The following is a 24,314-nucleotide window of genomic DNA, read 5'->3' as shown; positions in this document are numbered from 1 at the left end:
GGAGCCGATTTCCTTAATTTCGGGGAATTGTGATTGGCCGATACTTACACGTGAAGCCCATCTTATCCCCTAATGATCTTATCTTCGTCAGCAAAGGTTTAAAAATCAGTCTCTGTCCTCTTGTGCTCCACAGTGAGAAGTTTGACTTACAGACCAGCCCACCAGGTCAGGTCTGCACATTTACAGTTATCAATATTCACCCCCACTGTTGACAACTCAGCGACTTTCATGCTATATTTAGCGACATTTCAGACAAAAAAAATTAATATCAACCAAAATCAAAATCGGAAGGTCAGGCTCTTTAAAGATCGATAACCAGGGATCGGCCAGAAAACTGCAATCGGTGCAGCCATACACACATATTCATGACATACTTTCATTAAATAAATTTCTCTTAAGTGTTACTCCAATAGCTAAAAATGTAATTTACACCAGGTGAGTCTTTCTCCCCTGAGAATGTGGACCGGTACTGGTACTGGACTGATTCTGAGCCTTCAAATGATTTTAACAGAAGTTTCAAATAACTTAGAAGTTGATGTAAAAATAATGTTTGTTTAGCCACAAAATGATTATGCTTTAGTTAGTTTAGTAAGTTTTAACTATTATCAAACGTTACTGTTACATACATACAAACGTTACACGGTGTTTTGAAGCCAAAATGCCTCAGAAATACACAGAGCCAACCATGAGAATCAACTCATTTAAAATTTAAACTCAGTTTCACACAAACACAAAGACCCTAGCATAAATGTCTGGCTGTTGAACTGGACCGTTCCAGGTCGCTATCAACCTAATTTTCTATTAGCAGCTTTACAAATCTTTTACATTACAATACGAAGGCACATTAAAACAAACCTTTATCTTGGCTTTTTTCTATTCTCCCTCCCTGAAGGATAAGTCCTTTTTTGAGACATTGTTTTGCTTACTTAACTTCTGACCGGAGCTTTGGACGTTTGGATGCGCTCTGCACGTTGCATCTCATGATACCGGCGAAGCGTGCGGTACCTACCGCGGCCACCAGGGGCCCCCCAGGAGCAATTAATTTTTTTCTTTAAATCCAAAAATTATGATTTCTACATACATTATCAAATATATATTATTGTAAAAACAAATCACTTCATATTGAAATTGTGTGTTTTTGATATTATAATGACATAGAAATTATTACTAAAAAAAAAAAAAAAATCAGCTCCTCTGAGGGGGCCCCATAGTGGCCCTGGGGCCCTAAGCGGCTACTTAGTTTGCTTATGCCTTGGACCGGCCCTGATGGCAACTATTTGAAATGTTTTCTACTAGAGAATGACTTTTACCGTTACGTAACCCAATAACCACTTAGTTTAATAGTTAGCAACACTTGAAGCTGGTCATTAACTATATCCTACAGAATTGGCATTTTTTAACACAGTTGTATGTCTCAACCAAAAACTGATTGTCAACACAATTCTATCATTAAGGGTGTACTCAGTTTTCCACACTACATGACAGTATGAAATTCTAAGAATCTATGTAACAAATATAAATGATTTCTATATTATATATATATATATATATATATATATATGACATATATGACATTTATTTGAATGAATACTGCTGAACAAGCATTACAGTTGGGTATAGGTTCTATCACTAGAGCGCAACATATGAGAACAATGCTGCTAAAGGACAACAATCATAGAAGATTTGATTCCTGGAGAATTTCAGCCATGTTTAACAGGGTTCTTGCAGGTTTCAGTAGGATAAGCTTAAGACCTTTTAAAGACGATCATGAATTAAATCTAAGACCAACATGACATATTACCAGAAACATTCAAATTAACATTTTAACAAAAGAAAGCCTTTTTTGTTATCAATTTAAAGATTCATGTTTATCCACTGAAAATGATCAATTTAGCTCTCCATTAAATCAAAACAGCTATCTTAACCTAAGTAATCTTCTCAACAAAACACTTATCTACATACACAACCTTATAATATTTAAGCCCTTTAGCACCAATTTCAGTTTTAAGGGTTTTCAGTTGGACAAGATTTTCAAATTTTAGACTTTTTAAAGCCCTGCGTGAATCCAGGTGTGATCATATTGTAGACTTTGTATTTAGTCTTTGATTTATGAAAAGTCTTATGCTGCTGAAAGCGAGACTGGCTTGAAAACTGCTTACCACATGTCCCACAAACGTTCTTGGTGTTGTGGTTCTGCAGGTGCTGGTGTAGACTTTCACTGAGCATCAAACGTTTCCCACAAACCCCACAAATACAGATTTTGTCCCCTGCGTGTTTCTGCACGTGCATCTTTAGCTTGTGGAAGTAATGGAAGATTTCTCCACATGCCTTACAGTAATACGACCCATCACGGTTCTGAGAGGCAGATAACTCTGTTGTCGCTGTACTCAGATTTAGGTCTGCTAATTGATTTTTTGCATGCTTTTTGCTTGGTGGACTAAAGTCAACTGAACTTGAGGATGCTGATTTGGTCGGGATAGATTCCTTGGTATTGCTGCAGGATTTGCCCTTTGTTACAACACCGGTTTCATTTGGTTGCTGCATTTTGCCAGCTGAATCCAGTACTTTACCAAAGCCATTATTCTGATGACTTTCCACGACAATAACTTCCCTTCCATCTTGGATGCGAGTGTTCAAGGAGATGTTCATGCCACGGTCTTGATTTAGGTATAGACAGTGTTGCTGTGGTTGACTGCTACCAGAATGTTGGGCATCCACCACATTTAGAAGTTGGCCTGAGAAAATTGAGGACAAAAAAAAAAAGTTTTACATGGACTGTTCATGTAGCTGTACCATGACTTGTAGTTTGATACCTGCTGCTTTTTCTTTCATTTGAAGCAGAAGTGAAGTCGTTTCCTGCTGCTGTTCCATGCTGCTGAGCTCTTCCTCATCTTCCTCGGAGTCTTCGAGGCCCGAAGATTCTTCTTCAAACATGACAGTGTAAGGCAGACGATGATTCCCTGGAGAGAAAAGCATTGCTGTATTATTATTTCAACAAAAACATGGTAGGATTTTTGGCTTAGTGCCTAATAAGACAAATTTTAGCCTCCAGAAAGCAAAAATAAAGGGGAACAAATACACACTATGACAGAAACCTAGAAATCAGGCTGCTGCACCTTTGAACAATGCGAATATTCAAAATTCAATTTGTACAATCTTTCATTATTCATTATATTCAAAATAAAGATATTGTTGTTCAAATAAATTCAAATACTAAACACTGTCCTATTCATAGTAAGGAGAGCAACTTGTTTAATAATCTTTTTTTTCCTTTTTGACAAGACAAAAAAATAATTAGAATAAATAATAAAAATGATATTACCAATTTTTCTATTAGTTGGAACAATTTCAAACCCCATTTAAATGAAATACATTCTAGAAAATTTTAAGATTTGTCTGGTAAAGTCTTAAGATTTTACCAGTAAGACATGAGCTAACCAACTGTGTGTCATTTTATGCACCACCTAAATCTTACTCAAGAAAGAATTTATGAAAATTTACTGTTTGGGTACATCAGTAGAAAAAAATAATAATAATCAAAGTTAGAAAATAATCCATCAGTTATTGCTACATCTGACAACCACAATGGAATAGGCGCCTCTGGACCATAAAAAAACAACAAAAAAAACAGTAGTTAAGCAGGCAAAAAAAAAAAAAAATTAAGACATTGGTGGTCCTTTATGACATATGAAACATACATACTGACCTGACCCTTGTTTTGTCTGCAGAACAGTATAACCTGGAAGAAAAAGAGAACACTTATCTTTAAGTGAATGAAAACATTATCAAACATTACACATATAGCATTATGCATGGTTAGTTGTATTCCTAACTGATGCAAAAGTAAAAACACATCTAAAAGTAAACCTGCCATGTTGTTTTGATAGGTGGACTTTAAAGATGCATCTCCGATTAAGGACCTTCTCGCAGCACGGACAGTGCCAGTGACTTCTTTCCTGAACTTTGTCAGAACACATACATGGGATCACAAATCTTTCTGCAAACAGAGAAAAACAACCAGGTTTGCTGATTAGGGGCAAACACCTAGTTTAAAAAAAACAACAAATGGATCGTTTCACAGTCAGCTAATGAGCCATTAATTAAATCATTTATTGCCTAAAAAAAAGCATGCGAGTTACTCCATAAAAAGCAAATGTTTTCAAAATTATATGGAAATGATGCTTGATGTGAATAATATTAATGCACAGTAAAAGTATGAGTTTTTCATTATGCTGTCTTAAGTAGACATCAGACAATAAGTACTACATAAAATGTTTCAAGGACATTGGAAAAAATTATGGTATGAAATTTTATTCAACAAAGTTCTCAAACGTAATGTTTACACCTACCAATGTCATCCTGAATAAAATGGACGGCTATATCATAATGTCTTTTCATCAGGTGGTGCTTTGAGGCAGGCACTTGCTTGAAACAGAAGAAACAGTTCTCCATGGTTGAAAACCTGAGAAGGCGCTCTTTGGAGATGAAGACAGTCTGTTGCCCTGGGAGACGAAAAAAGATTTGATTGGCTCAAAGAAAGGATGAGTGCCACAAAGACATTTCTGATGCTTGAGACATTGAGTGGAATAAGCAATTCATATTTAGGGCACACCAAAAATGAATCAAAGCTATGCTTTGTAATAAAGTATTAGAAAGGTGTTAAGCGTTTGTTTATGGAGAAGAAAGTTACTTTATGATCAGCAACAATTTCTGGCAAAATAAACATGATTCTCACCAACAGTGGCGCTAAAGGTAGATGTTTGGGTCTTGCTGTTAACTCCTGAGTCTGGAGCAGATGGGCCAGAAGGAGAATTTTCTTCTTTAACAGCAGGAGCGTTACTGCAGTCAGTGACAAGCTTTGCAGCAACCTCTGTAGTTGTAGTGTTGGTTACATGACAACCTGCACAGAAGAGATGAGAAGAAAAAAAAAAACTGATGAAGAGCGCACCTCGATGTATGTTCTGGAGCAGAAGGTGTGACTCTCTTTTCAGTTAGTCACAATTAATTAACCTTTCAGGATTTTTTTTGGTGAGAGAAAACCAAAATGTCTACATGAACAACATGAAACTTAACACAGAAAGGTTTTAAGCAGCTTCTTATATTATATCTGGAGATACCATTTTATTTTGCTATTGAATCTGCATATGTCTTAGAAAAAACCCCACAAAAGTGAGTAAATAGTTTAGGTCTTGACTGGGATGTGTGTATGGGCTGCAGCGATTACTTGGAATAATTGTAATGTAAAAAGTCAGTTTGCTTAAAGAACACATGCTGAGCAGTAATGAAGTGAAAACTGCACAAAAATGTTATATTTAAAATTTTTCTGTAGACATGTGCTACCCAGAACTCCTTAAGTTGTCTAGTTTTAGTTTCACCCAATTGCATTTCTGTAAAAAATAAAACAAAATAGAGAAAAATCTCCTATTAGCACCTTTTGTTATTCAGTTATTAACAGGTTAATCCAAAAAAAGTAAACAGATAAGCCCAACAGTAGGCTAAGCTTTTCACATGATGATCTTAGAAGTATTATTTAGCTGCAGATGCTTCATTTGGTAAAAATGATTAAGTGTTTACTAAAGGAACGTGTCATTGCATTGAAGGCAACAGTTTTTTTAATTTCATTTAAAAGGTTAATTGAATTTTTTTTATTTCCATTTTTTAAAGCTTTTCCAATATTGAACACACACACACACACACATATATATATATATATATATATATATATATAAAACAGCTTACACTGTGGTCATGCCCAGGGATGGAGATGGGGAACTAGAAAATTCCTGAAGAAATGTAACCGGGGCCTGCCAAAGTGTGCGGGTCGGTTCGGACACAGCGTTCTGATGCATCAATGCTAAGCTAAAAAATTACAAAGTAGCATATGGAGAATCACAAGAATGTTGACTGAATGTTAGTCACTGCTCTCCCTATGCATTGCTATGGGCAGGCCCCAATGAGTGCACCATCCCCACCAAACTCAAGCTCTGTTGCAGTCTGTCTGTATTTTACAGTCTCCATCTTGTGGACTGTGGAATGTCTGTAAAAGATTCCACTCATGTTTTGCAGAGTTGCGTCTTGCCTTCAGCCATTTGCGCCTGCTTTCTCAGCAATACCTGCAGTGGGCCAATTTCTACTTTATTTGGATGAAGCTAAGACAGAACCTTGTCATGACTGATTTAGCACGGTGGTGCAGGTTTAGTGAACGCAAGAGGTGAGCTCATTTCAAGTGAAGACATTTAATGCTGCTTGCACCAGGATTTCTATTTTTAAAAATCCCAGATATCAATTACTAACAACTCATCAACTTTTATATTTACGCGTATTTTATAGCAAAAACCCGTCACTAAAGAAGATTAGCGCGTTACCAACATGTAAACAAGTGGGTCAAGGCGGAAATCGCACCCAAAATTCACACAAAGCCTCATGGGGGCTGGGAATAAGATGGATAGTCTGTTTGAAACTGGATGCTTGTGATTAATTAAACAGGCGGACACAACAAACCATCATTTCTGTTGAATTCATTAATCATGAGAATCAAACCAATACGGCATGGACTGACCTTGTTTCTTTGGCAACTTTTTCTTCAGGATAATCTCCAACAGAGACGAGTGGCGCTTGTTTTCCTCCTTCAGCCGGGTGACCTCTTGCTCGTACGCTTCTATAGTTTTGTCGATGACATCAAGGATTTCGGATGTAGCAGTTCGCAGTCGCCCAGCCACAAACAACTTTAGCTCCTCCAGTTGGCTCATTTTCACAGTTTTACCCACTTAAGACCTTTCGGACACACGAGAAACGCTACTCCAGTCAAAGAACATTTCCGCTCTTTGCATTCAAACAGCCGGTTTTATCTGCGGATTGCATGACCAGTTTAAAATGTCGCCCCCTCTCGCACCGGAGTATGTTGGACGCAAACATGAGCAGGCAATATTCAAGAACATATTAAGAATTTTCAGAACCATAAGTTAAAAAAAATGCAAGTGACGTTCAAAAAACGTTAGATATGCCAGTTTACTAAAAAAAACACCCAACATTAAGTTACATTTTGTGGTCTACAATACCAGGACTACTAAAGTTGGCCAAATGCTCTCCAGAAATTGTCAAAAGACAATTTTTTAATACTTCAAGTGTATTTTAGGGTAGAAGGAAAAAAAATGCAATCTCAACCACTCATAGGGAACTGTAGCTGTAGTCAGCCAACCACACATCCAGGACATGGGCAGCAACTCTTGCAATTCTTTGGCTCAACTGAGTTTATTTGATCCAAACAAGAGTTCTCAAGATTTACTCTTTTCTAAAACTGGCAGTGGCAATAGAGCATTATAAAATGTATTGAAAAATGTTGAGCAGTGATGGAAACTGTCCGTTTGGAACTTTCTGGTGATCCCAAGGGAAGATTCACTCCTCAAAGGCGTTGCTACTAGCTTCAGTCAACTTAGTCAGTGGTCTCTGCAAAGAACAATTCATTAAAGTTCATGTACTCTTAATACACATTACAAATCGTAATGCAGTACATTACTGTGTACAATTTAGCCACACAATGGAGTTAAATCACCGTGGCCAGCATATATTTTAAAGAGTCTTTTTTTGGTTCCAGTCAGGTAGCTGCCAGTTTACTGTTAGCTTAATGAAGAGCACATAATGTTGTAGGGGGACTATATTGTGGGTCTCTGTGAGGGTTTTACACAGACCAGTCACAGAGACGTTGAATGGATTCCAAAAAATATTCTTAATTTATTACAAAAAGTCCAAAAATAGTTCAAAAATGATGAATTGGGCCCAAAACTGAGGTCAACATAACAAACTACAACTCAGGTAGTAACACAAAGAACTCAAGCACAAAACTGACCTAACAAACAAGACATGAGGGGAACTTAAATAGTGGCTGATCAGACCACTGCTAACACACAAGGGGGTAATTAAGCACACAAGAATTTAAACAAATACTGGTCAACACATTACTGAATCTTTAAATTAAATAAATATTAGAACTGAACTAACTTCCAAAAAGAAGAAACATTAAAGAAATGGTCAAATTAAACTAAAGAAGACCAAATTTCCCCTTCGCCTGGCAAACAAATGGAATGACCCACTGAGGTCTTATAAAGACAGCAATTAGTTGGAGCTCTTCTGTGTGATTCCAGCAGCATCTCCAAAGGAAACTGGTAACTCAAAAGAAGAAGAAATTAATTTGTTGCATTTAGCAAAAAAAAATATAAAGAACTGACAGATAAAGTTAACTAAATGTGTGCACTGCAAATAGTTAACTATAGAGTCAGGCTAATGAAAATCATTTTAAAGATAAAATTCTAAACTATTCACTAATCAATATGTAAAATAATGTTAAGGGTGAATAGAAAACGATTACCATTCAGATCTCTGTGTGACAGTAGGGACAGCTGTCACAGTCTCATATTCAGGAGTTGGACTTGGCCCCTTAAATCTAGTAAAATGAATGCTCTTTCTTGTTCCAAGCCAGAGTGAATTTGGTGTAGTAAACTTGTCTGGTCTTTAATTAGTCCTCCAGTCAGTGTAACTGAGCAGCCTTGTGTTCTTGTTCACCGTTAGTGCCTGAATTTACAAAAGCCATGGTAAAAGAATAAATACTAAATGTGTTCATAGACTGACTTCTCAGGGTTGAAGTTGTTGTGGCTGCAAAAAGTAGGCTAATAGCATATCAGGACAGCATGTGCTTTAAAAATAGTATGTTACTAAAGTCCATGTGTAAAGGCACAACCCCAATACTTTGTGTTGTTGCTGTATCTTTTATTTTGACATTGTCCTACTCAATTATTCTGCCTACTTATTCATTTAGTATGTATGCTTGTCTGTTTGCTGCATGCTTGTAGGCATTTCTTACATGAATGCCTACATACATGCAGCAGTTGGTCGTTGAGCATTACATGTAAAACTGTCCAGGTGTTTATGTTCCGTATATTTATCCTTCCCCAGTCTTTCTATCATTCAGTTAACAACAAATATATTAAAGAAAGGTAGAGACGGTGCTCGTAAAATATGAAAACCCTGATCAACTTTTGGCAAGTGAAAAACAAACCTTTTTGATAAAGGTATATAACTTTATTTAAAAAAGAACAATCTGCAATTCTAATTGTCAACATTTGAAATGTCATAAAATATTCGTTCCTCATTTTAATTTGCAAAGCAGGTCATAATGAATAGGAGAAAACTTAGAAGCAGTTAATGAAAATAAGAAGCTGGAATAAGCTGTCATTTTTTTGCATCTCTAAATATATTTTCAATCAAAAAGCTTTGACCTGAGCAAGCCTGGAAGCAGATAGACCCTTTATATTAATCACAATAATCTCAGAAAACTGTCATCTGGAGACAACCTACATGAGGTAATAAGGCATTAAATGACTTTATTGGAAATGTTGAGCAAAACCGAGTAAAATTCTCCAAGTACAATCAAATAATGCAATTTCAGTGCTTTTGGGGTGTCCAAGTCGTCGTCCGGTGGTCTACGTTGTGCATTGGGAGGAAGAGGGGTTACATTGGTATCCATACTCACAGCAGTGCTTCCCATCCGCACAGCACACGCCCTGAAAATTATTCACAGAGTTAAAACAAAAGTAGTCACAAAGGTTTTACAATCAAGCAATATTCATTCTACATTTCTGGACAGAACAGATAGAGTTTCTGTATCCCAAATTACTTTTTACTTTATCCTTTTGCTTGTACCATTCCAACTTCTATTGTGAAGCACATAACTGTTATGTGTTAAAGTGTGTGCCAATGATTCCCAAACAACAGAACAGTTGTGTAAGTCATACCAGTGGGTAAGGACAGCAGTTCCACTTGTCTTTGGGTCCCTTGCAGCAACTTGAGCCAACTGGGCAGTAAAATTTGTCATCACAGCGAATGACTCCCTGATTGAAGGAGTTAGCACTGGCTTCTGTCAGAGCTGTCAGTGCTGTCTGCAAAATTAAGGTAGAAAAAATTAGATAAAAACTAAACATACAAGCTGACTATTCTTCTGTATCTGTTTAAATGTATTTTTAATATTCATTTTTGCCAATCTTTTTTTTTTTGGTAAAGGTGCTATCCATTTGTGGCCACTAAGGGGAGCAGAAATATAATCGGAAAGAAAAACTGCCATACTGTGGTATACCTCCTTCTTAGTGCTTTTGTTCTCAGACACTGAAAGAAGAGAAGCTGGGACTGAAGTCAGAGATTTTTTGTAGGTGAACAGATCCTCCAGTCTTTCCCTAACACACTGAGTGTAAGTGTGGTCACAGTCGTAACCGTACGGACAACAGTGGAAGCCGTCCAGGCAACATTTTGCCTACAAGACAAAAACATCTTTGACATTAGTTTTAAGAAATTGTAGAAATTAGTTAAAGAACAGCAAAACATGTTTTCAAGAACTGGATTGAAAAAACAAAAGGAATTTCTCCCAGAAAGTGATTAATTGCTCATCAGTTTGCAGGTCTACTTACAGGAGATAAGGGGCAGCAGAACCAGCCACTCTTTGGGTGTTTGCAGCAAGTCGTGCCATCAGGACATGTGGTGTAGCTGTCACAGTAAACACCTGAACTTTTTAATTGTTCTGGGGAATTGTTTTGTTTGACCTCCTCAAAAGGGGTCAGAGAGAGATCTGGGGTGTTCGACACCTCTGCAGCCACTTTCCTCACAATCGGTATGGTGATCCATGGTTGGTATTGCTTCACACACATCTGAGTGGCAAGGTCACAGAGATAACCTGAGGGACAGCAGTGGGCTAGGTCACTGCAGCAGACAGCCTTCACCCAGACAAATGCAAGGAGGGAGAATCAGTGACACAAGTATTTTTAAGCCTACTACATCACCACACCAGTGACTTAAACGTGTCAGTGTTTCAAAGAATGTGACGTACCTTTGGATACGGACAGCAGTTATATCCACGAGCAGTTTGGCAACAGGTTTCCATATCAGAGCAGGAGCTCCCATCAGGACATCTGATGGAGCAAGATGCAAAGCCCCACAGAAACACTCCTACACACAGCCACACAGTCATCCTCGACATCTAATGGAGAGAGAAAGTCCGTGTTAATTTTTCTAGTATGAGCAGCTGCAGTTTTTAGAAATTTGGTTGTTTATTTCAACAGGATAACACTGCAGTTCACAGCACCTGTCTGACAAAGGCTTCCTCCAGGACCATAATATTTGTTTTTTGGACCACCCTCCATGTTTCCCTGATCTAAATCCTATTGAAATATTGGGGATGGCTGGGAAGTAAGGTTTACAAAATGGAGATCAGTTCTAGATGACTGATGTCCCTTAAGGAACAGCATATGAAGCAATATTTCCCCCAGCGTAAACCCAGGCACTTTCATCAAGCTAATTTTTAAATGTGACCGATTTGAATTGTTACTCTGCTTCTTTCTTGTTCCTGTTTCTTCTTTTTGTATTTTGATTAACTTATGTCACAAATATGACCCAACGACACAAAAGCCAAGACCTTCTGAGTCATTTCATGTTCATGGCTTTCCTTGCTAGCATTAAAAGAGACTGAATCATTTTCCCATGACCAACAGAAACCTTCTGAAGCCAACACAGAAGTGGTTATGCTGACATTTAGTTTGTGGTGTTCAGTTCATTGTGACTCAACTGGTTTAAGTTATTCCGCATTCCTAAACAGGTCAATGATCATTGTAAATCCTGTTTTAAGCCATATTACAAAATTATGAAACATGACTCACTCAGAAATGTGGGTCATGTCTCATCACCAAATATAGAAGAACTGAGCATTTAAACAGTCACCATAAATGTTTAGTGGGGTTAAGGTCGGGGCTTTGAAAAACAAGCTTCCCAGAGTGTTGTGGATCAGTTTTCTGTTGTAACATCCAACTGTGTCCGAGGTTCAACAATTAATCCGAACTGCACCAAGCTACCACCATCAGATGGAAAATAATTCCAAAAATTAGTCATTGTCTACAGTGTAAAAGAAAGTGCAGAAAAACAGCTGCCTTAGTCTACTTTGAAGCCAGACTTAAATTACTATAAACTAAGAGGATGTGAGACAAGATAGAAACACCTGCCTGAAAGTAAACAACTTCTAGCTTCACTTCACACTCCACATCGACAAGTCAACTGTATCAGGAGAAATGTTTCATGGTCAAATGAGACAACGTTCAAACACTGTACCAAGAATTAAGCAGCCATCACCACGCTTAATAATTTTATGTGTGTTTGGGAAAATAATCCCAAACACACAAGAAGAAAACCAGCATTGAAACAGATAAAGCAGGCTGACAGGAAGCTTCTGAAGTGGTCCTAACTTCATGCCACTTATTCTAGGAATACAATTTACAGCCATTAAAGTCAAGTTTGTGGCAACCAATTCAAATTATATACCAAGATGATATATCCAGGCAGAATTGCGCCACACGCTTGCCGATGTTGACAAAATGCTTGCAGTCAAAGTGAAACTTGCTAAGAGACATTTAACCAAATATAAACCAGATGGGTGTTTGTGTGCATTTGAACCTGTATGTACACACACACACACCCGATTCTTGCTGTTTAAAAGTTAGTAGCATTGCATGTCGTGTTTCAGGTCAAGCTGATCAAAAACACAATGGTTCATATAAATCAATAAAAGTCAGAACAGAATATTCAGGCCAATGACGTTTTTAAGTAAAGCTTTCACCGTAGCTGTAAATTATGGTTAATAAAACAGTTACATCTCAAAAAATAATTCAATGAGACTTATTGAAGTATTACCTTCCGCCAATGAAGTGATTGAAAAGCTTCCTGTCACAAGGTCCCCACTTCCCTTAAATGGTATGCCACTCTCGCTCTTTATAGCAGAAAGTAGACCCTCCCTCTGCACATAGTCAAGATGTGCAGAGGGAGCTGCACGTTTTTGGCTTTACAGTGGAGGTGGGTGTTGTAATCACTATACAAGGCTACAGGCGCACGTGCAATTTTTGAGTCATAAGACCAGTCCAAAAAGTTTAAGTCTTTCCACTACATGAAGCATGTAGAAACATGCCAAAGACACTCTAGAGTTTTAGATTTTTATTTTAAAGATTACAGACATTTATTCCCTGGATTTTAACAGTTTGCAAACCTATATGCAAATGAATCCAAAGCTTAAAATTTTCATATTACAGCATTTATCTAAAAGCTGTATTTCCAAATTTCCATGTCAGAAATGGTTATATAATTAAAAGATTTGGATCAAGTTTTGAACCCCTATGTGTAAACTGTTAAGGAGTCAAGCTCCTTCATTTGTTATTTTATCATTTTATGTTGTCAGTGCAATACAATTACCTCCTTGAGAAACACACTTCACTTTGATTTTGCACTGAGGCATTATTCATTTCTGGAAAAAGGGAACTCTTAGGTTTCCTTTTTGTGGCATGTGGCATGTCTAAACCTGCTACTTGAAAAGGAAATTCAAAACGTTTGAGTATCCATTATGTCTGAAACATTTAAAAACCTATAATAAGTTTAACTAAGTATAGAAGCCCACATTTTGTTGCAGTTTTATATATGACCTTTCATTTACTGTAAGGATCTTGTGTTTGCATGGTTGTGTGGTGAAGGTTATTAACAAATTGACCTCAATCAATTTTCCCTTCTCCTCACTACTTCTCCTTTCCCTCTTGGGTTCAGTCTGTGGGAAGAATAACCGTTAAAATGACATTGCAGAAAGAAGAAGTCTTGGGTTAGCTGCACCCCAAGACAAAATAAAAAGTATGACTGCCTGGGATGTTTTACTGTTTCACAATAATAAAGTTTTTACTTTCAGGTGTAAGAGGAAGTTCTAAATCAATCACCATTAATACATTTCAGACTAAAGTTTTGTTTCCAACTGCTAAATGAGCCATGCACCCATTTTCAGTTGTAATGTCTCCTATAAAGTTAAAATAAAGGGAGGATATATATTACCAAAAAGATAATAGTTTATATTATTTTCAAATAGAAAACTATCTTTTGTTTTTTTTAATAGAGTTTTTGATAAGCAGCTCTATGGCATTAACAGGAGGAAGTATCAAAGAATCAGTTTCAATCCTTGTCCAGTTGCAGTTTATCTATTTGGCAACCAGTGTTTATTCTGGTTGTGAAAGTTTCCGTAGATTCCATAGTTGCAAAGCGTTATGAATCAGACAATCCCCACAGAATCAGGAAATCAAACAGAAGACTCGTTACTTTTTCATCTGGACAGAAGGAGGTGAGCTACCAATGCTGGTATTAGATCAGTTAGTTCAGAAAACAAAAACAGCAATGCTGGTTTACGTGCTGCATGTGTATAGTTGGAGGGTCAAACTACGGTGAACAGAATTAAAAACACAGCACTGCACTTACTGTAGAAAAGTCTAAGGACCAGCATGTACACCAACCACCATTAACAGGAATGTTTTGATACCTCATCATCTTATAATATCCTACATGCTGATGCTTGTACGGTCTGACTTTTCTGCACACCCTGTGCTGGTTGTTTGTCTCAAGCTTGCCTAGAAAAGGCCTGGAAAATATAAAATACAATGCCTATAAAAATCATTTGCCCCCTTGGATGATTTTGCCTTCTTATTGCTTTAACAAATCAGTCATGATCAACAAATCTGACATTTTGAACAATACATATATAAATAAACTCCTTTAGTAAAGAAAAAAATATTTCTACTAAATAATTACAAATTTTCAGCTCCTTCAAAGTAGACGGTAAAAACACAGCAAGATATAGTCCTGGAGAACAGTTTGTTTCCACCTGCAAGAGAACTGCAGCTTCGGTGAACATTTGTTTTCCAGCATGACAACAACCTGAAGCACCCAGCAGAAGTGGTTTGAAGAAAACTAGAAAGATGTTCTCGAGGGGCCTAGCGAAAGCCAAGACTTCAATCTAAGAGAATTTATAGCAGGACTTGAAAAGGGCTTCTGACAACCGATCACAGCGCAACCTGACAGAGCTTGAGCAGGTTAACGAGAAGAATGGCGTAAAATTGCAGTGCTCAGATGTGCACACCTGACTGAAACCTCTCCACACAGACTCAATGCTATGACTGCTGTCAAAGATGCATTTAATAAATACTGACTTGAAGGTGGTGAATATTTATGCAGTCACTTATTTTATGCTAAATTGAGTAATTTAACTTTCATTGTTTTGCAGAAATCAGTTTTCATTTTGACAGGAAGGGCTTTTGTTTTGGTAAATATTTTGGTCAAAGACTAATTTTGTTGAACAGAACCGATTTCTCAAACCAACAACAAAAAAAGGTAAAACATTGAAGTGGGTGAATACTTTTTGTAGGCACTATAAACTATAAAATATGTTGTCTTGTTTTCCACTTAGAGCCACGTTCATCTGAACGAACGTTCATCTGGCTCACCGTTCAGCCTCCTGTGCATTGAGGGTGCGATTCAAAACTTGAGCAAAGCTCATATCTGACTGAAGGCTTATATCCATGAGTAATTCATATCCTCAGAATACTACAACAATGGAGAAAGTCACACAAATTCTTTATTGTTCCTTGTTGCTAAACATTCCCCTGAAGTAACATAAAGGCAGGAAGATTATATATGACAGTCATAATAATCAGTACAAAACCTAAGTGAGACAGTGAGACACAATGAGATTTTATTGGGAATGTTTACTTATCATTAGAGAAAAAGTAGCCAAGTAAAAATGAATAATGTGATTTGAGTACTTTTGGTGTGTTCCTGTGGTCATCATCTTCTGTCTTCCGCATGTGGTGGAGAAGGAGGCTCCATAATTTTACGCTGACCATCAGAGCAGCAAAAACCCTGAAATTAGATTCAGCATTAGAGATAAATAAGGACAAATCTTTTACAGTCAACACATTAATTTCTACATATTTGGTAAAGGAAGACTTTCAATTTTCGCAATTGGCTTTTACTATTACTTGTCCCACCACATCTGGAAATGTGCAGTATGACAGGGCTAAATGTCAAAATTCAATTATTCCTAAACAACTGAACAGAACAATGACCCGTACCCGTTAGTTAGGACAGCAGTTCCACTGGGCTTTGAGTCCCTTACAGCAACGTGAACCATTTGGGCAGTAAAACTGTTCATCACAGCGAATAACTCCCTGCTCAGTGGCTTCTCTTTGAGCTGCAAAAATTGTCTGTAAAAATAAGGACAATGTCATCATTATTTCATTTTGTCTCCTAGCTACATATTTTAGCATCAGTATGTTTCATGCACAACACATTAATTCGATAGTTTTAAAAATGTTAATCCTTCAAGCACTTTAAAATGTGTTTTTGTTTTACAAAATGCAGCATATCAACATAATAGGGAAGGCCTATACACATTTTGACCACTAGGGGGAGCAGTAACAAGGAGATGAAAGGAAAAAGAGAATGATTAAAAATCACAATGCTACCACTACTATGTTTCACCATGGGGATGGTGTGTTACATCAGAGCTTTTGGTTGTAACATCATAACATGTGATGAAATTAAAGGCTCGTGAATACTTGTGCAACGGATCATGGGTGAAAACAGAGTCATAGATTTTACCTCCTGCTCGTTGTTTTGGTCTTCAGATGCTGCAAGGAAAGAGGCAGGGACTGAAGCCAGAGCTTGTTTGTAGTTGAACGGATACTCCAGGCCTTGCCTGATGCAGTGAGTGTAAGTGAAATCACAGTCATAACCGTACGGACAACAGTGGTAGCCATCCAGGCAACATCTTCCCTACAAGACAACGGATGCAGTGATATTCAAAAACGGTAGCCTTCTTGCAAAGTTGCAATAGGTGGTGAAAGAAAATACAGTAGGTAAAATTTGCATTCAGCATTTGTTTTTTTTTTTTACCCTTTACTCCATTTGTGAGCTAATCTGCTTTGATATGTTTCTAAGTGAGGAGTACTCAAGTTGTTCAGCTGTGAATTTTATGCCGATGGCCTCATTAGAAATATTTAAACTTGTGCAAACATTGACGTGCTGAATGCTTATCCTCACTATATTTTCTATCAATTCCTTTATGACAAGAGACACCTTTCAGCTCACAGATCTACTCACAGGAGAGTATGGACAGCAGAACCAGGCACCCTTCGGATGTCTACAGCAAGTCGTACCATCAGGACAATAATAAAAGTTGTCACAGTAGACAACTGAGCTCTTTGTCTGGTCAGGGACGTTGTTGTCTTCAACCTCCTCTAAGGGGGTCAGAGTCAGATCAGGTGTGCTTGGAACCTCTGCAGCCACTTTCTTCACCATCGGTATCCTGATCCATGGCTGGTATTGCTTCACACACATCTGCGTGGCAAGGTCACAGCGATATCCATAGGGACAGCAGTGGGCCTTGTCAGTACAGCACACAGCCTGTAGAAAAGTCAAAAACACTCAATAAGAATAACTGCCACCAGGTGTTTAAAGGTCATGACGGTTGAAGGCATGTGGCTTACTTTTGGATATGGACAGCAGCCATATCCATGAGCAGTCAGGCAGCATGTCGACAAATCAGGACAGGGAGTTCCATCGGGACATTTGATGTCGCAAAAAGCAGAGCCCCAGAGAAAGACTCCGACACACAGCCACAAAGCGGTGCTCAACATCTGGTGGAAAAAGGGTGAGAGTTGTTTTTGTTTTATTTTTGTGCCATAATCTTTGCATTCCAACTTTTGCCCACAGGTCAAGACAAAGTAACTGGATAGTTTATAATACATTGCATCAGAGTAAAACAAAAAGAAAAAAAAAGTTGATTTTAGGATATTTGTAATTTCTTACCTTCTGCACACGAAGTGATACAACAGCTTCTTGTCACAAGCTTGGTACTTTGCTCTTTATATACAACACTGGACACTCCCCTTGATACAAAGATACAAAGCCAGACAAGCCTTTCTTTAGGTTTGTTGATTAATTATTTCCAGGGTTGAAAACACTCCCACAAAAACCTACCTCGAGGAGCATGACATACATTATGAGGTGGTATTATTGACCTTTGGTACATCACACTGTTTCCCAGTCACAAGACTCAAACAATAATGATTCAAAACATGATGACAAACTGTAATAAACCTGGATTTCTACATCCACTGTGAACTTATCTTACATCACCCTAAGCCTGTGCAACAGTTTCAACTAGTCTGGTTTGCTTTTAAAGCAGTTCAACCTTAATGTTTTAGTCTCGTCTCATGCACAGATTTCTCTAGGTCTACATAATTTATTTTAAGGTACAAATTCCCCAAAGTCTTAATAGCTAGTCTGTTTTATTTTTAAGTGCAAGGGGTTTCATCTCTAGCAAATTTGAAGCACTCTTGAATCTTTTTTTTTGCATTTTGTTTTTGAAGACTCTTTACATTCATGTCACAGCACAATGACACAATTTCTACATGACTGTTGGGTAAATTATCTCTAAACTGTTCTTAGGTTCGAGTATGTGCTTTGTTGTTTGTCCTGCGTATTTCCGTGTTGCCCTCTGAAGGAACAACTCCTCGTCTATATAGCAACTTTGTGCCCCAAGTTCAATTTCCCTAGGCTTGCTTCTGACTTCATTTATGGTTCATGAATGACCTGATACAAGGAATGCAACATTTTAGCTCATATACAGAATTTGTCTGTACAAAGTGGTTCTGAATTCACTTCACTTCTCGTGAAGATCTACCAAATTGTTGAATGGACTTTGCTCAGCAATCATCATAAGGCCACAGTTATCCATGTTCCACATTTTCCTACCAAATGCTTTTCATCCCCTCAAATTTCTATGAATATGCTGTTTTTCGCAAGCTGTCTAAAACAGTTATATTTTTTTCCCCATTATCTGCAAGCCGCAATTACACAAATTACAATAAAGACCTGAAATATTTCAAAAGTGTAAAAAATCTACATGCCCTTTCTGAAATGACTGATGTATTATTGATTTTGTCTACAGTATGTTCAGGTTTTTAGCTCTACTTGTACACATAAAACATCTAGGAGTTAATCTTAAGTGAAACTTAAGATTGCAATGTCAAATATGTTACACAATCACACCCACACAAAAAAAGTATCACTTGTGTTACACTTGAAGTTCCAACCAGATAAAGCCAAAAAAAAAAAAGTTAAAACAACACTTTTTATTTGTTGAATTCTTGTAGTTTATACATATACACTGCAATGTAACATCTTGCTGAACAAAACAAGAATCTCTTGAGTTCACTATTACCTGCGTGGCTAACATCCTATAACAGATCCAACTTCAATATGAGGCTGGCAAGACATCAGGATCTACATGCATGACACAGGCACCGGCAGAACAGCCTTGTGTAGTGGTGGAAGATGTGAGGTATGACGTGGGGGGGGGGGGAGCATACAGACTTAGAGCCAAATGCATGGGAAAGAAACACAATAAAAATTTAAATCATCTCAATCCTCAAAATCTACAAAAAACCCCCCAAAAAAACAAAACCTTGCTGGAGAGAAAAAAAGATGTACCGGTAGTTCCCTCATCTCGACTCCAAATACAGAAGGACCCCAGCATTACATCTTATGTCCATTTTTTTTTTCAATCCTGATGACTGCAGCTGGGTGAAAAAGGTTTTCCACAATCAAAGGCAAAATGACACCGGTGAAGTGTGAGGAGAACAGGAGCACTGTAATGACACGGCTTTTAGTCAAGCTCTGAGTCCGACTGAGATGTTGCCTTCTTTTTCTTTTTTCTGCCGTGTTTTTTGTGCTTCTTTTTCCTCTTCTTCTTGGATTTTACCTAGAGCCAGAAATGTATTTTGTTCAACAAATAATTTCACGTATATACAGCACACTACATGAATTAAAGTGCCAATGTATAAAATAATAGCAAGACGACATTCATTTTTTTGGGGGGAGGATAGTAACTAAAATTGCTTACAGTGAATTTTACAGTGAATTTCTCCCTCTCCTCGCTACTTCTCTTTTTCTTCTTGGGTTCAGCCTATAAAAGTAACAAATGTTAATCAATGTTTGACTACAAAACCTCCTAAAATATTATTGCCGGTAACGTTTAATAACAGTGAGGGGAACTTTAGCAGTTTGGCCATAGAGGAACCTCTAAACCACGAAAAAGATGTCTGAATGCTTATACATGTTTTGAAATGATAATAATAAAATACTATTTACATTTTACTGAATTCTGCACGTAGAACTGAGTCAGTCAGTTCCTGTAATAATATAATAAATGCAACAATAAGTAATACCTCATCCCAATCTGAGTTAACAGTCGATTCTGATGAGGAGTCTTTGTGACTTCTCTCTGCCTTCCTTTTCCTTTTACGCTCCTTTTCATCCTGATGGAGGCAAGGTTTACTATCATTTTTGTAATGTTTCATTGACTTTAAATCTTCTATAGCTTTATGGTTCAGGCAAATTACCTTGTCTTTCTCTCCATCTTCCCTGATTCGTTTCCTTTTCTTAAGAAAGAAATAGAACAGTTTTAAGATTTTTTATTTCTTTTTTACCTAAGCGCCTTAAAAAGGGCAGAATGAATCATTCTAAAAAGAAAAACCTTGATTTCAGCATCCGAATCGTCATCCGAGATGTCCGATGGTCTCTTGGCTGAAGATCGCTTGCGTTTCCGTTTTTTCTTTATGCTTTTCTTTTCATCCTGTGTTAATACATACAATTTCGTTTCAAAAAAAGTTATTCAATTTGTGTTCAGTGGTCACAAAATGGCCGACCACCTGGTTTGCAGGATTGAAACTGGGACAAAATTGAAATCCTAGACTAGATTAATGATTACTGGCATTAATCTCGTCTACATCTACAGCTCAAAAAAAGCTGTAGCTCTTATTAGACTAGATTAATGGTAGTCCGCTTTATTTCCAATGAACTTTTGAAGAAACTGCTTCTTAATCTGTCAAACACATATTGAATTTACATAATCAAAAAGTCGACACTTTCAATTATTGACGTTGTTAAAATCCAATCTGACCAGGGTACCTGCTTATAAACAATTCTAATGTGAGATGTGTTATATGTATTTATATTGGCTAGACAGACATCACAACAAGTAAAACGTTGCAATTATAATCCCAGGGAGCAGATTAGGATTAGACTTTAAGTTGAATAGTTCAATTATACGTCTGTTTTTACTAAACATCTCAGGCATGACTTACCTCGTCTTCGGACTCTGAAGAAGAGCTGCTGGAGGAATCAGAACTCGATGAGGAGGAAGATGAAGAATGCTTGAGCAAAACACATTAAAAGCAGGGTTCATGAGATTTGAGCCAATACAATTGACTGTAGTTAAGTGGATTAAGTCAGATTTTTTAAATCCGGAAACCGCGTATATATGCGTGTGTGGGAGGGAAGAGGATTAGAGCGGTAAAGTTGCCAACCAAAATACTGGAAGTCTCTCCTCACCCTGCTAGACTTCTTCTTCTCCTTCTTCTTTTTCTGGATGCGTGTGCAAAAGCAAAGAAGAGCTTAGTTGAGTAAGCGTGATTCAATGGGATCATCAGCCAAAAATCTGATTACACACCTCTTTTTTGTCTTTCTTGTCCTCGCTATCCATCGACTTTTTGTCCCGTTCTTTGTCCCCAAGCCTTTTTTCTCGGTTTTTAGCCAGTTCTTTCCTCCATCTCTGCAAACAACATTACGAAGGTTAACAACAGACATGATTCATGCAGATCAAGGAACATTATTGCAACTTTAAAGTTATCCATTTATTAACAAGAGAAGCAAGTAAAATATTTGGTCGTGATCATTTGAAACCAGTGGATTGATGTGTCTAAACCACTGACTGCTCCTGCACACGTAGGCCTGTGGATAGGCCTCCACTGGGAGGTTACTGCAACAATACCTCATTCATTTTGTCTTCAAAGTCAGCCAGGGCCCGAGATCCCTTTTTCTTCTTCTCCAGCTGCTCCTTTAGCTCTTCCCTGTTCAACACAAGGTGAATAAGTTTCAGAATGCGACAACCTTAAATTTTCAAAGTAATGCATTCATTTTGTGGAAAAAAAGATGCAAGTGCCTTTTCATTTTTAAGATTTTTAAGCACCGAGTTCACTTCAAACCAGACATAGGCATTAACTTTGTGCAAACGTTACATTCATGTAATGGATAACACTTAAGAAATGCTCTGTATTGACTCATGTTAGAAGAATTATTTTCTAGGTTTATTTACGTATGAGTTTATTTTAAAGGTTATGTTTTCATATTATTATTCTGTTTGATGTTTACTTGATTTATCTCTTTTGTAGTACATTATTAACTGTTTTTAGGATGTTTTTGCCTGGAAGCTAGAAACGTTAACACAATCATGTGTTATCAGCTTCCTGTGAAACTGATTGGTTACGGTCAGCCTCGTGCCCTTGTAAGGCCATGTCCACAGAAGGTTCCAGAACATCCTGTAGTAAAGGTCGTTGGTCAATTCTTTGTGTGACTGTGTGAAAAAGCCCAACCTCCTTTTTTGTAATCATAATAAAAAGCAGTTGGGGACAAAGAGCCGGCGGAGTTGATCACAGACAGTGTTTGACGGCGGTTCTCCGTGTCTGGCTCTGCTCCCATCTTCTGCAGAAAAGTAATTTGTGTCTCTGGTTGATTCTTTGCAGGTTAGGAACTAAAATAGACCTAACAACTCTAGATTCAAGTCTTTCATAGGGGGGTCATGTCATGAGATGATTTTTGCAGGAGAGAAGTTTTCTGCTGACAGGCAGCAAAATCATTTTACACCTCCTGTCTTTTATTGCCATTTATGCTTGCACAAGGAAAGCTTGGGACATCTCACATTTTAGATGGACTCATAAAGGACCTAGATAACTGTGCTTGTGGTTTAAATTCACTCAATTTACAATTACAAAAGAATCCATAAACAAAGCGGTCACATGTAGCTTTTAAATAATGATATTAATAAAAAACCTTTATTTCCTCTTCTCTCTGGCAGCCCTGATATAATACTGTAGCCTATAATGCTGAGACAAAATAATGACTCAACAGTTTTCTTCAAGTACACCACAATAGCAATTTCAACAAAAATATTGTTTGGACTTCTTGTATGTTTGCTATTATATCCAAAGTGTCGGTAATTCACAGTGTGTGAATTACACACCCCGTACACACTGTAAGGTCTGTACGGTCTCATGTAAGCAAACATATTTGTTTCATCTTGGTTCCTGTTGCCAACTAACCATGTTGGTCGAGGTCTGCTTAAGTAATCCTGTATAGTTGGTCCGGAGTTCTGGACAGGCCCCTTGGCTCGAGCAGCTGCAATGGGGTTTATGTATGCCTGAAACATGACAGAAGACCATTGTTATAATGTTGTAAAGACACTATAATATTAAGAAAATAACTCTGGATGGATATCAAAAGCATTACTGAAAGAAAGAACCACGATGCCATAAATTCAACAAAACTGCTGTCCTCTAAGTAGAACACAACTGGGCAAAAACGTCTTTTGGACGATCAACTTTAGACTGTTTGTGTTTTCATATAAAAATAAAATTACCTTAAATGAACAAGTGGAAAAACAGATTTTTAGCTAACAATCTGTACACAGTTGAAAACTTAAATAAGGTGTCCTTATTTATTTTCCCGTTGGAACCAACGAAGTATTTTTGAATACGAATTGTTACATTTTTTAAAAGTATAAATAGGATACACCAGACAGCGGAGTAATTATCTTTCTTTTCTAGTCAAAAGTGAAACTTGATCATTCTAACATGAAAAAAAAAAAAAAATAAAATAAAAAAACATTAAATATTTCTAGATGTGACTGTTTAAAGATGTAATGGAAAAACATGAACCGCATGAACAAATAATTTAGGTTTTCTTTTTAAACTAGGGTAGCTATTTATGCTCCGACGGCGTCGTTCAAATGCACAAAATAAATAAAAAGCCCACAAATCGGCTTTACACTAATATCTAACACCATTAGAGCAATATTAATATAATAAACAAAACACATCAGAAGACTTATAAAGGTTTAAGCTGGAATGTGACAGCTTGGCATATTTACATCAGCCACTGTTTACGCACTGCACAAATGAAGAGCTAAAGTTAGCATTTTAGCATGAAGCTATTCATTTCAATAACACAACGCCTTATGTTAGATAAATAGACAATATGTTTAATCAACTGCACTCCCCTTTTACATTTAACCCCTAACGTGTTTATATTTAGCTTGACATATTCACTGAAAAAAAAAAATGCTTCGTTGCCACCAATGCTAATGCTAATACTGTTTTTCACCTGAGACGTTTGACAAATGATTTTGAGCAAATTATTTGTACGCTTATTTAAGCTAACTTGAGTTACACTCACCACTCGATTGTCTCTTTTGCCCATATCCAGCCAATGATGAGAAAAAACATTAGTTACTTTACTAGCATTGGATTAACCACTGCATAGAATGAAGCTAACGGCTACATGTACTCTTCTTCGGCTGTACGGTA

At 37.3% G+C, this 24,314-nt stretch overlaps 3 protein-coding genes across 4 annotated transcripts; all 3 read right to left on the bottom strand.

The window, feature by feature from the left end:
• Positions 1-1,167: 1,167 nt before the first annotated feature.
• LOC111610535 (zinc finger protein 267-like) lies at positions 1,168-9,267 on the bottom strand. 2 transcript variants are annotated; one of them, XM_023345076.1, is made up of 7 exons: positions 6,560-9,267; positions 4,736-4,900; positions 4,350-4,502; positions 3,872-3,997; positions 3,707-3,739; positions 2,814-2,960; positions 1,168-2,735 (listed from the first exon to the last, which is right to left on the bottom strand). In XM_023345076.1, the coding sequence occupies exons 1-7, from the start codon at positions 6,747-6,749 to the stop codon at positions 2,032-2,034; spliced, it is 1,518 nt and encodes a 505-aa protein (XP_023200844.1). In that variant the 5' UTR covers positions 6,750-9,267; the 3' UTR covers positions 1,168-2,031. The 2 variants fall into 2 exon arrangements, with proteins under 2 accessions (XP_023200844.1, XP_023200845.1); XM_023345077.1 differs by having other exon boundaries at positions 3,872-3,961.
• Positions 9,268-9,360: 93 nt separating this feature from the next.
• LOC102217769 (granulins-like) lies at positions 9,361-17,235 on the bottom strand. The gene is made up of 9 exons (XM_023345079.1): positions 16,990-17,235; positions 16,489-16,662; positions 15,960-16,091; positions 15,651-15,747; positions 10,871-11,020; positions 10,455-10,757; positions 10,127-10,300; positions 9,789-9,932; positions 9,361-9,557 (listed from the first exon to the last, which is right to left on the bottom strand). Exons 1-9 carry the CDS (start codon positions 17,046-17,048, stop codon positions 9,477-9,479), a joined length of 1,314 nt encoding a protein of 437 aa, XP_023200847.1. The 5' UTR covers positions 17,049-17,235; the 3' UTR covers positions 9,361-9,476.
• A 1,775-nt stretch (positions 17,236-19,010) lies between these two features.
• On the bottom strand, positions 19,011-24,314 carry fam133b (family with sequence similarity 133 member B). The gene is made up of 11 exons (XM_014470122.2): positions 24,184-24,314; positions 23,052-23,149; positions 21,725-21,803; positions 21,404-21,505; positions 21,286-21,318; positions 21,039-21,107; positions 20,429-20,527; positions 20,295-20,333; positions 20,121-20,210; positions 19,796-19,858; positions 19,011-19,654 (listed from the first exon to the last, which is right to left on the bottom strand). The coding sequence occupies exons 1-11, from the start codon at positions 24,205-24,207 to the stop codon at positions 19,559-19,561; spliced, it is 792 nt and encodes a 263-aa protein (XP_014325608.1). The 5' UTR covers positions 24,208-24,314; the 3' UTR covers positions 19,011-19,558.

The sequence above is a fragment of the Xiphophorus maculatus genome, chromosome 13 (assembly GCF_002775205.1).
Source record: "Xiphophorus maculatus strain JP 163 A chromosome 13, X_maculatus-5.0-male, whole genome shotgun sequence".
Taxonomy (NCBI): Eukaryota; Metazoa; Chordata; class Actinopteri; order Cyprinodontiformes; family Poeciliidae; genus Xiphophorus; species Xiphophorus maculatus.
Note: the sequence above shows the minus strand (reverse complement) of the source record. Positions and strands in the feature narration are given on the sequence as shown.

Excerpts from the sequence above, each read along its gene's own strand:
- fam133b (XM_014470122.2), bottom strand. The coding sequence starts at position 24,207 with ATGGGCAAAAGAGACAATCGAGTG. Across the intron at positions 20,528-21,038 it reads CTTCAGAGTCCGAAGACGAG|GATGAAAAGAAAAGCATAAA; the intron begins GTAAGTCATGCC and ends GTATTAACACAG. Across the intron at positions 19,655-19,795 it reads AATTCACTGTAAAATTCACT|GTAAAATCCAAGAAGAAGAG; the intron begins GTAAGCAATTTT and ends TTCTGGCTCTAG.
- LOC111610535 (XM_023345076.1), bottom strand. The coding sequence starts at position 6,749 with ATGAGCCAACTGGAGGAGCTAAAGTTGTTTGTGGCTGGGCGACTGCGA. Across the intron at positions 4,503-4,735 it reads TACCTTTAGCGCCACTGTTG|GGCAACAGACTGTCTTCATC; the intron begins GTGAGAATCATG and ends TTCGTCTCCCAG. Across the intron at positions 2,961-3,706 it reads GCAGACAAAACAAGGGTCAG|GGAATCATCGTCTGCCTTAC; the intron begins GTCAGTATGTAT and ends TTTTCTCTCCAG.
- LOC102217769 (XM_023345079.1), bottom strand. The coding sequence starts at position 17,048 with ATGGTACGACTTGCTGTAGACATCCGAAGGGTGCCTGGTTCTGCTGTC. Across the intron at positions 16,663-16,989 it reads TCTGCTGTCCATACTCTCCT|GGAAGATGTTGCCTGGATGG; the intron begins GTGAGTAGATCT and ends GTTGTCTTGTAG. Across the intron at positions 10,758-10,870 it reads ACTGCTGTCCGTATCCAAAG|GCTGTCTGCTGCAGTGACCT; the intron begins GTACGTCACATT and ends GTCTGGGTGAAG.